General features: G+C 40.1%; 2 protein-coding genes across 4 annotated transcripts; one reads left to right on the forward strand and one right to left on the reverse strand.

Annotated features, from left to right (window-relative positions):
* Positions 1–1208: 1208 nt before the first annotated feature.
* LOC115780738 (RNA-binding protein 5-like) lies at positions 1209–10144 on the reverse strand. 3 transcript variants are annotated; one of them, XM_030730115.1, is made up of 24 exons: positions 10030–10144; positions 9537–9587; positions 9288–9456; positions 9047–9193; positions 7491–7560; positions 7116–7189; positions 6299–6382; positions 6139–6199; positions 5953–6018; positions 5698–5858; positions 5510–5607; positions 5253–5340; positions 4823–4940; positions 4629–4729; positions 4393–4513; positions 4189–4280; positions 3872–4075; positions 3001–3150; positions 2700–2771; positions 2432–2611; positions 2179–2253; positions 1990–2090; positions 1733–1862; positions 1209–1550 (listed from the first exon to the last, which is right to left on the reverse strand). In XM_030730115.1, exons 2-24 carry the CDS (start codon positions 9551–9553, stop codon positions 1425–1427), a joined length of 2505 nt encoding a protein of 834 aa, XP_030585975.1. In that variant the 5' UTR covers positions 9554–9587; positions 10030–10144; the 3' UTR covers positions 1209–1424. The 3 variants fall into 3 exon arrangements, with proteins under 3 accessions (XP_030585975.1, XP_030585977.1, XP_030585978.1); XM_030730117.1 differs by having other exon boundaries at positions 1408–1550; positions 2700–2768; XM_030730118.1 differs by having other exon boundaries at positions 1408–1550; positions 1990–2087.
* A 1541-nt stretch (positions 10145–11685) lies between these two features.
* Positions 11686–15983, forward strand: emc3 (ER membrane protein complex subunit 3). Its single transcript, XM_030729998.1, has 9 exons — positions 11686–11929; positions 12300–12471; positions 12569–12626; positions 12759–12852; positions 14236–14340; positions 14459–14540; positions 14635–14714; positions 14831–14913; positions 15016–15983. Exons 2-9 carry the CDS (start codon positions 12317–12319, stop codon positions 15142–15144), a joined length of 786 nt encoding a protein of 261 aa, XP_030585858.1. The 5' UTR covers positions 11686–11929; positions 12300–12316; the 3' UTR covers positions 15145–15983.
* Positions 15984–17402: the final 1419 nt, after the last annotated feature.

The following is a 17402-nucleotide window of genomic DNA, read 5'->3' on the forward strand; positions in this document are numbered from 1 at the left end:
TCTTTCTGGTTGTGCAATTTCTGAATGATTGAAGCAATTACCCCTTAAACTGATACTGACCCCTAGTGATGGGAATGAAAGTGAATTTCACACATAAATATAATGTGCAACACAGCCATCTGTACACTACATGCAAAACAGCAGATATCTGCTGCTAGATCAAATATGCTGTTCTTATGGATTTTGATCTGGTAATTTCAAATATGACAATGGACATAGATGTTTAGTTATAATTTCCAGAATTTTCCTTTTAACTTGTTTTCGTATCTGTTTATGGTCACTTCATTTCATAGCACAAATAATTATGGGGGAAGAGTGGCCCATCTTTAGGATTTGTTTTTTTTTTGTTTGTTTTTTTAATTCCTGGAAATATCAAAGTGATTTACTGAATCAAACAGATGTAGCAAAGAATCTGTGAAGTGTTTTCAAAAGTCTGGCAAGTAAAGCAAGAGCAGGTGAAACCTGCCAGCCATAAACTCCCCCAGGAAAGAGGATATTAAGGAACCCAAAGAGTCTGGCAGAAATAATTGACAAAATGTCCAGTGGTGGTTCAAAGAAATTCAGCAAAGTCAGGGATCAATTTGATATATGTTTACAGAATTTTTTTCTTCAAGCTCACACTTTAATGACTCGCCTCTTCCTACAAGAGAGAGCCTGCTTATTAAGGTATACTCTCAGAAACACACATATACTCCTTATGTTTATAGAAATATATATAGTGTATATTATAGATATATATATCCTTGATGGACTGATGGATGCTTATAGAAATGTAGGGTTTTTTTTTTTTCCAAGACAGTGTTACCCTGTGAATCGCAGTGAGGACTGTAGATATAAAAGAGGAACAAGCACAAAGAACTGACAGTTCCAGCCTCAGGAAGATCACCATTTGTCTTGTATACACTTTGGCAGCTCAAAAAAGCTCCAATGCATCCAACTATTATATAAAACCTTGGCCATGCAGGGATTTATACCCTATACAGTTAAAAAAAAAAAAAAAAAAAGCATACAGTAGGTGATACTGAAGTGGTAAAATTAGCTCCAAATCATCTCTGAGTTTGCATCTAATATCAAACAAACAAATGAGACCCGAGCATAATAACTATCAAATCAATGTGGGACTATTAGGTGATGTGAGATTCAAATATGACAGGAATAACCTGATATTTGTCAGGAAATACAAAAGCAAAAATGCATACAAGTGCCTGTGCACATAAAGACCACTTTTATTTATCACATTAAGGCTCACAAAACAAACTTCAGAAGTTCTACATAATTTTTTTATGTACAAACATTATACAAAATGTACATGTGCCATGTGTGAAGTGCACTCAAAACATTTTCCCTAAATAAACAAGACAACTTACAGTTAAGTTTGTACAGATGGAAAAATCTTCTGTATATTTTGTATATTTCTCCCCGGTTCACTCTATCTCTGTGAAGCGTGCAAACATGGCTTTACGCACGGCATCCTTGTAGTTGTCAGATGGTGAGAGTTCATATGAGCTTCCTTTAACACCCAGGCCGGTGCCTTTGGTCCTTAATGAAGCCTGTGGGGAAAGGCAAAGATGGTAATAAGAGATGACATATTAGACGCAGGTGCCCCTCAGGCAACAGCACTAATTGCTTTGTGAGCAAAAAGGAACACGTCGGCACGCAGATTCCATCTGTTAGAGGATCTGGTCAGGAGATGAGGGTTAGTTCTGAAGACAAGTTATAAAAGTCTGCTCACCGAGATGGGAACAGTGATGCCTTGTTGGTGGCGCCCCAGACCTTTGCCCTCCTGCCAGCCCATCGCTTGCAACATCTTGCTCCCAATATTATCACTTGTTAAACCGTCTTTGGTGGGCTGCTCATAGTTTCTGTTAATGGCAAATGACAAGTGTTTAAAAACATCAAATTAAAATATTATTATTATAGCAGTGAAGATCACAAAGATCCACTCAGACTTCAGAGATGGCTTGCTATGGGACCAGTCCTTGCACTTACACTGTTTGGCTTGGTGGTTGGTAAAATTTCTTTTTAGGTGCAGGAGGTTCAGGAACACCATACTTCTCCCTTCTTTCTGCAGCTCTGTCTCTGTACTTCTGCTGTTAAAATGACAAGAAAACATGTGTTCTCACTGGAAAAATAATAATTAAAAAACAGACAGAAGGATGACATTGTGAAGAAAAATACCTCAGTCTCTTTCCTCTCCAGCTCCTCCAGCTCAGCTTCTGAAAGCTGTGCTCTTTTTTGAATTTCCAAGTTTTTCTACAACAATTAAAAGCAATTTAATTGGAAAAACATGACAAAATAATCACTCACATAAATATATGCATTTCCCTTATAAGGTACAGCATGCGAGCTCCATTTTGCTTTGAACAGATGGCACAGCCCAGAATATTCATAGCTACTTGCACATTAAACACCCGCTGTTTGCCATCCTCACCTTGTGGAGGTCAGAGAGCTGCTGGTGACGCAGCAGAGCATCTTTGGTGGGGAACTGCCGTCGACACAGCAGACAGACCATCTTCTTCCAGTCAGTTATTTTCCCCTCGTCATCCGCTGCTTGATCTGAGCCATCTTCCTCTGGGTCACTATCCCCATTGTAGGCAGAAACCAAATCACTCTAACATGAAAACAAATAAAAAGGTAAAGTGTTAAAGAATTTATTTTAATTAATAAATCTGAGAAATAGCTGCAAACGGACAACAAACCTTAGATGAAATCTCAAGCTTGAGCTTGATCTGTTCAGTTACGAGGGACGGTTTCTCAAAGCCTCCGATCTGCTGAAAGGAAACAAATGTAGTCAACAAAGAAGTGTCCACAACATATAAAATCTTACAGCAATTCAGAATTAAAAGCTATTCAGTGGCTGGTAATGATAGTCATGAAAATTAACTTTCTAAATATAAGTAACAAAAATAATCCAAATCAGTGTGCTTCTCCAGTTAGCAGTTGCCATTATGTGGATCCAAAGCACATCATAATGATTCTTAGTAGTTACTGTTACACTACCTTCTTCTCAAAGAGGGAGAAACCTGCATCGGCAGCTGCAGACTCTTTTTTGTCTTCTTCCTTAGAAGACCCGAACCCTTGGACAGTGCTCTTAATACTTTCTTTTTGTTTATTTAAGCTTTTTGCCCAACGCTCCATGTCCTTTGCGATCTGCAATTTAATAGTGCCATAAACATTATTTCAAAGACAACAGACTGTAAAAGATATAAACCAAAAGAAAAAAAAACAAACAAAAAAAAAAACAGCTCGGCAGTGGAAAAGTAGCATCTTCAGGTGCCCGTGCCAGTGCTGGTTTGATTGAACCGGCGAAATGCTTAAGAACCGGCCCGCGTTTCCACCGCGTTTCTGTGAACTGCTCCTTTACGTATGAGTGTGGGCGGGTCCTCGTCTAGACACAAGAACGCAAACGTGGGAGAACACGCTCCCCTTTCTTGTGCTCCGAACATGTTTTACGGTCCAAACCAAACTACTGCAGCATGTGTGTGCAGCACAGAGGTAAACACAGACAACGATTACGAGCAAGATGACAAGTACGCACTTTGCGTCCTTTTATCTGTGATATGAACTGAACTGATGAAATAACCAGCATGTTCAACCTTAAGGCCCAACTGTGAAAATCGCTTCACTTTTCTCATGTAATACACATGTAATATGGTAGAAAACTGTATGCTGAGATGACAGAATCACGCCCTTCTGCCGCTTTCGTCACGTGTTCTTGGTTCGAGACCAGCTAGGCTTGAGGGGCCCGAGTTGAACCCATTTTTTGGCCGAGCACCAAGTGTGTTCACGGTGGAAAAACCGCTGAACACTTCAAATACTGACACCGGCACCGGAACCCCGTCGGTGGAAAAGCAGCTAGAGTAACACTTACCTGTTGTGCAGACTTGTTTTTGGGTTTTTCTTTCTTGTCTTTGGGCTCTTTACTGCTTGTGGAGACTGTGGTTGGGGAGGTGGCTGCAGTGCTCGCTGTGGATGCTTGTTCTGTACTTGCGTCGGATTCAGAGGGTGCAGGGATGTACGTCTGCTTCTCGCTGTCCCAGTAAAGGTACTGCTGAGTCTCGGAGTTATAGTAGTACTATTAATGACAAGCAATAGACAAAAAATATAAACAGTGTGTTTATAATAAACACTAAAATGCAATGCATGGCAGTAGATTACGCACATACAGTAAGACCATGGTGTACATACCTGGCTGCTTGAATCATAGTACAGACCAGTCTGTGGATCGTAGTAGTAACCTGACGACTCATCGTACTGGTACGTGGAAGTATCGGGGACAGCTACACATTGAAAAAAACGGAGATATAAAGCAAAAAGTGTTTTTTTTTTTAAGATTTAGTTTTGATTCTTTCATTTACATACAGGAGTAATTCTGCAGCTAACTCTTCTCACCTGTTGTGCTAGCAGTCGGGGCAGCACAAATCGTTGCAGCACCAGTGGAAGATGCCGGTGTTACGAGTGATGTAGTGCAAACACTAGTAGGCTGCTGTGCTGCAACAACTAGTGGATGTGTCTGAGAGGAGGGAGGAGAAAAAAAACCCCGATGAACGTTTGGATTCGCCATAGAGATTAATTACACTTGAGTAGCTCTTTGCAGTTCAAAGATGTGACGTTAATAGACTTCCTACCTGTATTGCAGGCTGGCTGATAATGACAGGTTGGTAGACTTGAGCTGCCTGGGATATGACAACTGCAGCTGCAGGGATCAGAGTCTTCATTCCTGGAGCAGCTGGAGAGAGAGTGATGATGAAGTCAGTAATCTCAGCCTCAGTACCAAAAAAAACACGCCAAATTTTTGTGAGTGATTGAAACCTGTTGTTACCTCCGAGTAATCCATCCCCAATGACAGGAACCAATCCTTCAGGCTGCTGCGGCCACACTTGTGCGTAACTCTTTGGAAGAGCGATCTGATCTGAAGTTGCAGCCGAGCTTCGCTGCAACTAAAAAGATAAAACACGCATGTGATGAAGTCAGACACAAAACAAAGGAGAGCAACTTAATCAGAATTATGCAAATAAATGTGTAAAGTCAGCAAATCTTTTCTGCAACTTGAAGCCACGATAAAAAAAAATACTGCACATTAGGCTCCACTAAGTAAGTGTTGTCTTAATTGACAATAAGTTAACCGATAACCCCCCCTTCAAGAGACGCTAGCCTAAGAGGAAATACTGGACATTAAATCTGGCAGGAGATAAGGAAGAGGACTCAAAATGGATCCTTGCACTACTCAGATATGGTATAGCATATGATACCTGACTGGATGACCACTGAGCAGCAGCAATGGCTGTGCTGGCAACAGAGAGAGCGCTGGCTCTGATCCCGTCAGGCAGTGCCGAATCTCTGGGAAGAAAATGATTTGTAAACTTTAAACTTAAAGCTAATGCAGAAGAAAAACAGGTCCTTTATTTCCATTTTATTTTATTCTATGCGATAAAAACACACTATATCACAAGTATAAATATAGGCTATTCTGTTGAAATATGCATCACGTATGTGTGTGATGACTCACTTTCTAGCACTCTTTGCAAAATCCACGCCGACTGTTTTTCCATCCAGTTTCAGAGGTGGCTGAAGGCTCTGGAGGATGGTGAGCAGCTGAGAAGCCTCCTGTATAAGAAATAAAATATCACTGTCATATGTGACAACACACCATAGATTATGAATGCATACTGACTGCAGAACAATAAAGCTACACACCAGGGGCGATGAGAGCTGGACGAAGGCGAAGCCTCGGTTCTGTCCTGTTTGTTTGTCTTTGATGAGACGGACGTTGCTGGTGGACAGGTTGGCGTATGGTGCCAGTAAGTTCAAAATCCCATCAACAGTAGACAGAGGGGCAATGTTCCTCAAAATGATTGCTGTGGACAAAAAGAGAGGTCATAAAATAAAGAGAATTAAATTCATACCTTTTTTTTTTTTGCAGTTTCTTTCATCCATGAAAAACACACTTACTGTCTCCACTGTACTCTCCTGGCTGTTGAGACTCGACAGTTAAACCATTTACAGCAGGAGATTCTCCTACAATCAGCAATCACAAAAAGCATCACGCAGATTATCAGTGACTGCAAACCACTAAAATGAGCTGCTGGTTCTCACAGAGAGAGAGACAAAAAATTTAACTTAAGTGGAAAAACTCACCAACTTTTGACGCTCCACACCTGAAACACTTCAGCCTCTTGCGAAAATTATACAGACCGCACTGAAATAACCAGCAATGGTGTATTTTTGTTATAATAAAGCAGAAGGACAAAAAAAAGTACTATTATGGGCTAAGGGTGTAGTCAGAAATAACACTCACAGCATTGCAAAGCCAGTTTTCAAACTTCTGTCTCCTGTTGCTGTAGTGCACTGCAATGGTTTTCCCCTGGATCACCAACTTATTCTGTGAAGTTAACAAACAAAACAAAACAAAACAAAAACTGTAATTACAACAAAATATGACATGTTTAAGTCAAAGAGGCACGTGCTGAGCTCCTGCTGCTAACCCCACCCAATGAGTGAGAGCAGCTGGAACGGGAAAGAGTGGCTAGGTTTACACTCGTTTAGGTGGGGGTGTCTCAAGGAGTAAAAAGGAGCAGAGATAGAAAGAGGTGTTTAGAGAACGAGGGAATGAGTTCTCAGAAAATGTTTGGGACCGGAGTGCTGCCAGCTCGTCCATATCTCACTCCAGTCTTCGGATGTTAAATGGAGATGAGAAACTATCCAAGAGACGGAGCTGGAGCAGAATGTGCAATAAATCCACAGGGTAGTCAGTACTGAACAAGACTACTTGGGGCCACACTGGTAACAGGAATCAAACTCCCTTTTTTTAAGCTTTAAGGTCCTAAATAAATTCTTCACAGTTATTTTTAAGAGAACAAATCAAATGTGATTTTTTACAGCGGTGTTGCAGTTCACAACTCAATTCAAAGGATTATTTTTACTATGCTGCTATAAAAAATAAAGAACCATGTGTGCAATATCAAAAAACAAAACCCTTCAGATATCAGTTTTACAATTAAGATTCTTTGACTAAATACAAACTGACTGGGCTTTGTAAACTGGTATCATTGTATTATTTAATTTGGGTCCTAATCTCCAAGAATATTTCTACACTTGGTGATTGTTGAAGCAACCTGATTGGTCTCCATCCATCGGGCAGAATCTTGCAAGTGATAAAACTCCACGAAGGCGAAACCTCGGCTTATACCTAGAGACAGCATTCAAATATAGACGGGAGGCGTGTTAGTTAGAATGCCTTGGTTCAAAATTCAAGTTTACAATCGGCGGTGGGGAAGGTGCTTACAACATCAAGGGAATGGCAGCAGGATTTACATACCATCAACATCTTACCTGACCATGTCATCAAATCAGAATTTCTTATGTAACACGGTACCCTATAACAATGCTTAATATGATTTTTTTCCCACAGGAGTTGTAATAAAGTAGGAAAAGTGGGTTTAAAGATAGGGCGTTAAAGCAAATGAGAAACTCTGAACAGCATCACTCACCTGTCCTTTTCTTCATCAAACGTATGTCCACAGGCTGCGGTCCCTCTAGCTGCTCGAGTGCCGTGCGGATCTGGAAAACAGAAGCAAACGGTGAGACTCATCAGGATACAAATGTTATGTTATTCCTACTTACTGTTTCCTGACTTTAAGATCATCTTTCTGGGGACTGGTCATGAACTATGAAGCACCTGTTCACACAATTTTCAAGTCACAGTTGTTACGGCTGGCTCAAACACTGAACATAACAATGGACACGACGACCACAGTTTACATGCCACTGTTTATTGTATGCAGATAATTACAAAAATGAAAGGATGTACTAAACACCTCATGGATGCTGCTGCAGCAAGCTGAGCGAGGAAGAGCCAATCACCTAACTGTGGTTGAGACTGAAACGGCAAATTTCAGAATGAAACAATATGTAACGCAGATTAGGCAGTTTAGATGAATCAATCTAACAAAATTAATTTCCTTAAAACTACAAATAATCCCAGAACAACCCCTCAGTACTTATGGTAAAGGCAGACTGAACTCCAAAGGCAGCCAAGAGCTTTTATAACACCTCCCACAATCAGCTGCTCAGTGGTGCTTATAATGCCTTCTTTTTTTTTATAGTTTAAAGCTGTTTTTGCTCAATTTCTGAATAATTTCAGGAAAGTCTGTTTAGAGTATTTCCACAGTTGTCCTTTTTTTTCTATGTAACGTGGAAGGAAAGTCTGCTTTTAACTCACTGGCACTGCTGGTTATATGTGTGGTTTAGGTGAGGGTCCTGACTAGGAAGAACACGCGATAGGCCAGACACAGTGGCTGGTAGTGAATTTACAGAAATGTTAGCAGGGTTGCTTTCAGCACAATCCAATCCATCCTATCACAATCCAACATCACACTGACTTTGTACTAATGAGCTTACAGACTTGCTGGTGTCCAAGCTGACTGCCTTGGACATTAGTGTTCTCACCTGCACCTCTGTCTAGGTATGGTACAAAAAATGTCATTCCTTCCAATTATATCTGAAACAACATGGGAAAAGATCTATTTTGATACCTAAACCACGTCAACAGCCCCCCCAAAAGTAATGAAGTTACAGTCAATTGACTATATAAAATTACATGTCCAGGAGACAGAGCTACAATTGGTGTCCAAATGTGCTATCTGTGGTTTTTGACACCCTAAACTTTGGTAAATTTGGAGAACGTTGCTGATCACTGACATGGTGATTGTATCATACCTACTCAGTCAGCTGATTTTTAGCAAAGTTTAAGGCTGCAGCACATGTGAAAATAGCTGGGGCTGCCTCGAATATTACAGTTTACATGTTACAAGCCACAAAGGTTGTTAAGTATAGCTGATTTCTGCACCACAATCTTACACCCACCCCATGACAATTTACAGTTTTTAACTTCTTGACAAAGATCCGCTGCCGCACAAGAAAAATTATAATAAAAGGTGGTTGGCTCTGCCTTTCAAGGAAGGTTTGGTGTGGTTCTGCCATTATTTATTTTTATTTTTTTTTTTAAACAAACATGAATGAGCCTGAATGAGAACTGTGACCTTACATCTTCTTCCGTGACATGGACAGGGAGACCCCTTAGCATAACTGTTTTGCTCTCCTCCTCCTCCTGCTCCATTCTGTAGTCCTGCTCTGGATATTCACCATCATATTCATCATCAGATCTGTCACTGCTGTGTCGTTTTCGGCTCCTCTGTAGGAGACAAAAAATATATATCTATAATCATGTTTAAATTCAAAATCAACATTTTCATTATTACTCTGACAAGGAATTCCTCCTTACTTACCTCTGGACTGCCTCGGTCTCTGCGTTCATCGCAGCGCTCTTTGCATCTGTCATCAACCCAGGGTCGATCATTATCCTTTTCCACATCTCTGCTTCGTTTTCCATACCACTCCGGATCATCTTTGCGCCCATCAGAACCATATCGCCCACTACGATCACCACGATTAATCCTGAAATAAGTGCCAGACTTAAATATACAAACACATGCTCACTATGCGCGTTAAGAGCAGAGGGATGATGTGAACCTTACCTTCTATCCGTTCCCATGCTTTAGTATAGGACAAGCACTTAGGAAGAAATTCTGTGGAAAGATTTTTTTTTTTTTAAAGCCTTTAAAAATCACAGTTAAATGTATTCGATGCACATCTATTAGAAAGCACTAACAAACCTCAAGAACTGTGTGTTTTTCAGTAACTAGCATTTCGTAATATGATGATTTACGGCTTAAGATGGAAGTGAGCTAGAGATGTAACGGGTCTGCCTGTACACATAATTACAAAAGACGCAATGCAAATAACATGGAGATGAACTGTGGCTATTAACTGGCCGTATAACCCCATATATTCAGATATGGCTTCAGGTTGCTTTCTTCTGCCCTGCTTACATATGCCAACACAGCAAGGTCACTTTAGCTAGCTGTAGGCTTGAGTAATACAGCTCATGGATGCCGTAGCAATACGCTAGCCTTGAATAAATTAGCCGGGAGACAGACCTACAATGTCGTGCTGGTCAGTTTTACATACCGTTTCAATAAATCACCGTCCAACATATGATGACAGCCGGACACTCAAAATCTTTCTAGAAGGTTTTCCAGTTCTTCCTGTCTGCAGCGACAAGAGTCTTCTTCTTTTTGACATCACCGTTTGGGAAGCGGGATAAGTGCGTATTACCGCCACCCATTGGTCAGGGTCATTTACAACAGGGTGAGTCCTAATACGGCACTTTGGAAAAAGTATTTGCCCCCTTCATGATTTCTTAGTTTTTTTCCACAAAATCCAAGTAAAGTAAAGTCTGGACTTAAATCCGATTGAGATGCTTTGGCATGACCTTAAACAGCCCGTTCATACTGAAAAACCCTTCAATGTGGCCAAAATAATAACAATTCTGCAAAGAAGAGTGGGCCAAAATTTCTCCACAGCAATGTGAAAACCTCATTGCCAGATCTCGCAAACGCTAGATTGCAGCTTTTGCTTCCAAGGGTGGCACAACCAGTAATTAGGGTTAGGGGGCAGTTACTTTTTCACAGAGGACCATGTTGGTTTGGATAACTTTTTCACCTTAATAAATGCAATTATCATTTAAAAACTGCATTTTGTATTTATTCACGTTATCTTTGCCTAATATTAAAATTTGTTTGATGATTTGAAACATATAGGTCTGTCAAATATGGAAAAAAAACTAAGAAATTGTGAAAAGGGCAAATCCAGCACTGTATGTAAGGAAAATAAAATGTTCACCATGAACCATAAATGCAGGAATGTAACTTCACATGATTAACTCTTTCATAACAACAGCAGATCATCTTTAGGGAAAACTGTACAAACGCAATTAAATTGTGTAGCAATAAAAAAAACTGTTTGCATATTAGCAAAATGTGTATGCCTATATCTAAATGCCTTATTATAGCATATGACACATCCATGTGATTTTTTTGTAACAGGACTCTGCAATATACACAGTTTGTCTCACACAATTACTATTACATATTGCAAGTTGTTACTGAAGGTATCAAATTTGGAAAAAAAAATATGTAAAGTCTAGAAAATAATGTAATATAGTAAATAAAAGGGTAGCAACCTTTTACTCTGATAACAGCCCTGCACACTCTCAGTCCTGCATACTGTCTCAAGTACCTTCATATACAGTCACAACCCAGGAGAGATGGCATAATGTTGTGAGCCATGTGTGTTAAGTGTACTTTGAATTCAATATAATCATCACCCTCCTTTCACATTTTCTGTGCCTCAAAAAGCAACAGGAGATCAGTCACAAAGCTGACATTTTACCTGTCTAATTTTCAGAGGTGGCTTCATTAAGATTTTCGTTGGGAGTGACCAGGAGGGACAGAATTAGAAATGAGTGGATCAGAGGGACAGCTCAGGTTGAGCTATTTGGAAACTAAGTTACAGAGGCAAGAATGATGTGGTTTGGACATGCGCAGAGGAGGGGTAGTAGATTTATTGGACAAGGATGCTGAGGATGGAGCTGCCAGGCGGAAGGAAAAGAGGAAGACCAGAGAGAAGATTCATAGATGTATTGAAGGAAGACACGCAGAGAAGCTTGACGCGACAGAGGAGGATGCTGGGGGTGATGATCCGCTGTGGCGACCCCTAAAGGGAGCAGCCCGAAGAAGAGGCAGAAGCAGAATCAATGCGTACATCACCGCGAGGTGGCGCTGCAGTCCCGGTGAGTGGGACTTGGACGAGGTGCAGAAGCAGAAATCTTCCTCATTCCCGGAGCCAACGCAGAGCGATTCCTGCAGCAATCGATGCGAACTGTTAGAGATTATTTAAGTTATTTAACTACCTCACACGGTGCATGGCTTGTGTCTTTCGTCACTGGGGAACAAACTACGAGCGGCGGTAGCTGCGCTGACACAACCGGCCACCTCTCATCTGCGGTGACCCAGACATCCAGAAGCAGGTAGCCAGCTGGCTAATGTTAACAAAGCTGGCGCTCCACTAGCGCTAGCTTTGTTAATCCTCGTAGCAGCATCATACATCATACATTGTTGATGCTTTTAACAGATAGGTGCCACATAGCGAAGCTGAACTTAAACTGCGTTGTTTAACTTTAGTTTCTTATTAGTCCGATGTGAGTCGGTAATGTTACGGACGCTGGCTAGCTAACCAAAGCAGCTGACAGCCCATCCCTAACGTCAGTCTCCGCCCGACGTGCAGCTTTTTGCCCTTATTCGTTACAAAAACGTCTGCTGGTGCATTTAGCTGGAAAGCTAGACTTGCTTTCTGTTTGCTGAGCTCATTTTTCTGCGTTTTAAATTTTTTTCCCCCAGTCAGACAACCGGACAGAATGGCAGAGCCGGAGCTTCTGCTGGACTCCAATATTAGACTTTGGGTGGTGTTGCCCATCGTCTTCATCACCTTTCTTGTTGGGGTGATACGACATTATGTATCTATTCTCCTTCAAAGTGACAAGAAGCTGACGCTAGAACAAGTTTCTGACAGGTGCGTCATAAGTCATATCTACCTGTAAACTGAATCACAAAAAAACAAAAATGCAGTTGACTTAAGTCCAAATGTGTGGCTTCTTCTCCAAATCCAGCCAGGTTCTTATTCGGAGCAGAATCCTCAGAGAAAATGGAAAATACATTCCCAAACAGGTAGGTTGCTTAAAAAGTGCAAAATCCTCAGTCTGGCTTTCATGAGTTGCAAAATTGAGTGAGAACTGCAACATATTGGTCTTTGCATGTATCTGCCACGACTGCAGCAGTGAAGATTTCTGTTTGTTTTAGTCTTTTTTGATGAGGAAGTTCTACTTCAATAATCAAGAAGATGGATTCTTTAAGAAGACCAAAAGAAAGGTTGTCCCACCCTCTCCAATGACAGGTGAGCCTTTGTAGTAAATTATGAGCATGTGGCTAAAACACGAGTCATCAGCAATGTTTTCTAATTCTAAGAGTTGCTCTCAGTGACAGATTCTCAGAACTTTCACTTACAGTTAGGACTAAATCCTGGTAAAATGATTCACAAAGCATCTTGGCCCATTACAAGGTGAAAAGCTGTTAGGAGTGGGGAAGAGGGTTAAGAGTTGCTTAAGCAGAGGTGAGGGGAAAGTGCTGGAGCAGACCAGAGCAGCTCTTCTTTCCCTCCCTTCTTTCTCTCTCCAAGTGAGGAAAAAAGAACATGCACACTTCATATGAACCAGTTAATTATCCTTTTTATACTTTAGAGAAAGGGTGGGTAGACAGGTTTCCCAAGGGGCCACATGAGAAACTGGGACCTTTGTGGAGGGTCACACCAATAAGCTGAACTCAGTTCTGCTCAAAATTAATTTGATCTCTTGAAGCTTATTGATGCTCCCCTCCACAAAGGTCCCAGTTTCTCATGTGGCTCCTTGGGAAAATTAATGGCTCATTCCTGCTTTAAAGAATCCCATCACTGCTAAAATATGGCATCCAAGAGAGCCACTAAAAATATATTGAATGTGCAAAGCTGTCATATTGATATTTAAAGTGAGTTGATTGAGTCACGATATGTGGCTGGAGAGACTGTTGACTTTATTAGGTACTCGTCCACTAATGTAATGCAATCTTGCTGGTGTAATGCAAGCGGTTACATAAACGTGTGTGTGTGTGTGTGTGTGTGTGTGTGTGTGTGTGTGTGTCACCAGTGCACTCTGATACCTAAAGAACACTACAAACAGGAAGGAGAAATATGAATGAAAATGTTGAATTAAACACAGCAGGTTGCAGCTTGTAGTCAGTCTCATTAGCAGAACGCCACATCTTCTAGCCAGTGCAATAATGCCATCATTGTTTTAGGTGTGAAAGTAGTCGTCACAAGTGATGGTCAATACAAAGAGATGGGAAGAAAACAAAAAAGAGTGAGTGCAGCGTGGATGACTTGGGTCTGTTCAGCCTTCATCAGCAGGGTGATTGCATAAGTAGCAACAGGGTCAACCGCACCTCCTAACAGATGTAAAGATTTTTAGTCCCTTTCTTAGTCAGCGTTCCTGTGGGAATTTTACTGAACCAGCTATTAAACTGGGAGTCATCACTAACATTTGCAGGTTGGCTGATCAGTGACTTAAACTTGACACCTTCTTTCTTTATGTCAGGAGTAAAGCTGGATCTTCTGCTAAGGTGCAAAAAAATGTATATGAATATCTTTTCAGCTATCAGGTGTTTAAAGTTTTGTCTTTACCAATAAAGAAGACTCGCAGTTGATAGTGTAACAAGCACATTTAGCCTATGTTCTTTGTGTTCACAGATCCGAGCATGCTGACAGACATGATGAAGGGTAACGTAACTAATGTGCTTCCCATGATCCTCATCGGCGGCTGGATCAACTGGACCTTTTCGGGATTTGTAACAAGTAATGAGTCTCGCTCGCCCACAGATGTTGCAGCGCACAAAAACAACTTTGCCTTTGAGAGAAGTTACTGTTTAAATGGAAAATCACACAGTTCTTTTTGTTGCTCTCTTTCATGCAGCTAAGGTTCCCTTCCCTCTCACGCTGCGCTTTAAGCCCATGCTGCAACAAGGAATAGAGCTGCTCTCATTGGATGCTTCTTGGTAATAAAGCAAGACCCTTAGTCATACTGCGCAGCTTATTATTTATTAATCTCAAATTGCTTAAGCTAGTGTGTGACAACATTGTGATTTGCAGGGTGAGCTCAGCGTCATGGTATTTCCTAAACGTGTTTGGACTTCGAAGCATGTACTCGTTAATCCTGGGCCAAGATAATGGTAAGTTGGAGTTGTTGTTTCACTGTATAGTCTTGAGTAGATTGTGTGACTTTGATGAGAAAGCCCCCAGTTTTTCATTTGTTGATTGTGTTTGCTGTGCGATTGAATGCCCACAGGTGCAGACCAGTCGAGGATCATGCAGGAGCAGATGAGCGGTGCTGCCATGGCCATGCCTGCAGATACAAATAAAGCTTTCAAAGTATGTGTGTCTCTAATTAGCTACATGGTGTTTTGGGTGACAGTAGAGCTTTGAGAGTTTGTTCATGTGCCGTGTGTCCTTTGATGTTATTTTATTTTTTAGGCTGAGTGGGAGGCACTGGAACTGACTGACCATCAGTGGGCACTGGAGACTGTAGAGGAAGATCTGATGAGCCGGGAGTTGGACTTTGATGGCATGTTCAGCAAGGAGCTGCCAAGCGGCATCTTCTGATGGCCTAATCACTTCCATTTGGAGGCTTCAGTTTGAAATTTGATCATTTCAGGGATTTGTTTTTGTTTTGTTTTGTTTTTTTTGTCTGAAACCACACAACAGGGACAAATCCCTTCATATGCAAAGTTTACATCATCTGATTTGCTGTAATGGTCTTTTCACTTGTATTTACCTTCCATTCCTGTTTAAAAATGAACTGAAATGAATTCAAATACACTGGTTCTGCTGCTGCCTCATGCATAAAAGAGAGCACTGCTTTATTTGAAAGGAAGAAGGGGCTGTTTTGGAGAAATTGACTTTTTTTTTTTTTGCTTATTAAAATGTGTTCTTGTTGGCTTGAAACTGAATGCAATCATAATGCCATTAAGTAATAGAATCTAAACTGCCTAGTGCTTCTTTTTCCTGATATCATCCACAGCTAGATTAGCTGTCTTCATTTTGTATGTGTAATTTTTAAACAAAATAGTACATAAAACAGTTTTACAGGTCAGAATGATCTATATTTAATAATGCATTAACCACCCTTTATCACTCAAATGTTAGGCTGTAGATAGATCAGGTGGAAGCAGGTCCAGATTAGGTCAGTTTCTTTGTGACAGAAGATATGTTGTGTGATTGGAATATTGTTTTTGAAGTATGTAGATGGTTTATTTTGTAATGTAACTCCCTTGTGTTTTGTACAGTATAAAGTCTGTTTTGATTCAAAAAACAGTTTTATTTGTTGAAGTGTACATCCACACTTTTCTGTTCAAATTTGAAGAGAGACGTGTGGAGAGTATACACTGTGGACATTAACAAAACTCTTTGTCAGTTTTCTGCAATAAAACATATTTCATTTACCTGAGTGAGGATGACTGCTAATGAGGCAATGACTTGAGTTTTTAAAACTGGACAAAACGTGGCTTAAAATAACAGTCCCCGGTTGTCCAGTTTTGGTGAACCTGTGCAAATTGTATCCTCAGTTTCCTCTTCTTAGCTGAAAGGAGTAGAACATGGTGTGGTCTTCTGCTACTGTAGCCCACCTGCTTCAAGATTTGATGTGCTGTGCATTTAGAGATGCTCTTCTGCATATCCCAGTTCTAATGAGTGGTTATTTGAGTTGCCTTCCTATCAGCTCAAAGCAGGGACTGAGAACGGGGGGGTTATTCCATCTCAAATTACCATGGGCCTTCTGCTTAACCAGCAACATTCAAATTTTAGTCATAAAAATGAAGAAAATGCTATTTACATTCAACTTTCACACTGGATTGAGCAAATATGACAGTTTTTATCACAAAAACAAAAAATATTAGTTGACAGTTTAATCCACTTAGAACTAAATTATGGACTTTACAGATAGTACTGCAATCATAACTGAGAAAATAATTTTGCTAAATATATGCAAAATTTTCATTTTTGATACCCCTTTGTAGTCAAGCAGATTGCCCCAGAGAAGTCTAATGATTCATGTTAGGTTTAAATATACCCAACAGTGTAGCATTTTCACATATATATTACAATCCTCTCAGCATTCATTCTGGCAGTGAGCACGCCGATTACCTGATACCTGCTTGACTGTAGCAGTCATGGCATTAGGGTTAGTGGGTTAGAGGTTAGTGATAGGGTTTTGTAACAGACTACCAGTTGCGCAGTGTGGACACGGCCACTTGACAAAACTATTTTCTTACAATTAGATCACCATTTGGAAACTTCAGAATTTTGTTTGAATCAGATTAGACTGTCAATTTGTCATATTTGCTCAAGTTGAAAGTTAAAAGTTGAATGTAAATAGTATTATTAGTATATAGTATTTAATTTTTTTTTTTTTTAAAGAATTTCATGTTGAAAAGCATTCCATGTTTTATGTTGCATTATTTTGAAATACAGCCATACCATTCAGAAACTGTCACCAATTGTCTTTTGCAATGTGAAGTGTTTTTTATTAGTGTATGCTCAAATATGGGACTTTACAGGATAGCTTGATTTATTTTATTTTATTTTTTTCATATTTGAAACAGCCAATGGTCAAACATGTATGGATGTATGTGTCAGATATAATTCAGATCCCGATTAAACTTTTTGGTAAGAATGGCGAGTGAAAATCTCTTTTATTTTTAATAGTTTTTGAGATATTAATGTTAATGTAAATTTGAGCATGCATTTAAAAAGGCCTGAAAGTAGGCAGATGGGCCTTTTAAAAAAATAAAATATAATTTAGAAAAATATTTGATATATACAGAAATCATTATATATGTCCAAAATTTGGACCATAAAATTTT

The sequence above is a fragment of the Archocentrus centrarchus genome, chromosome 5 (assembly GCF_007364275.1).
Source record: "Archocentrus centrarchus isolate MPI-CPG fArcCen1 chromosome 5, fArcCen1, whole genome shotgun sequence".
In the NCBI taxonomy this organism is placed as follows: domain Eukaryota; kingdom Metazoa; phylum Chordata; class Actinopteri; order Cichliformes; family Cichlidae; genus Archocentrus; species Archocentrus centrarchus.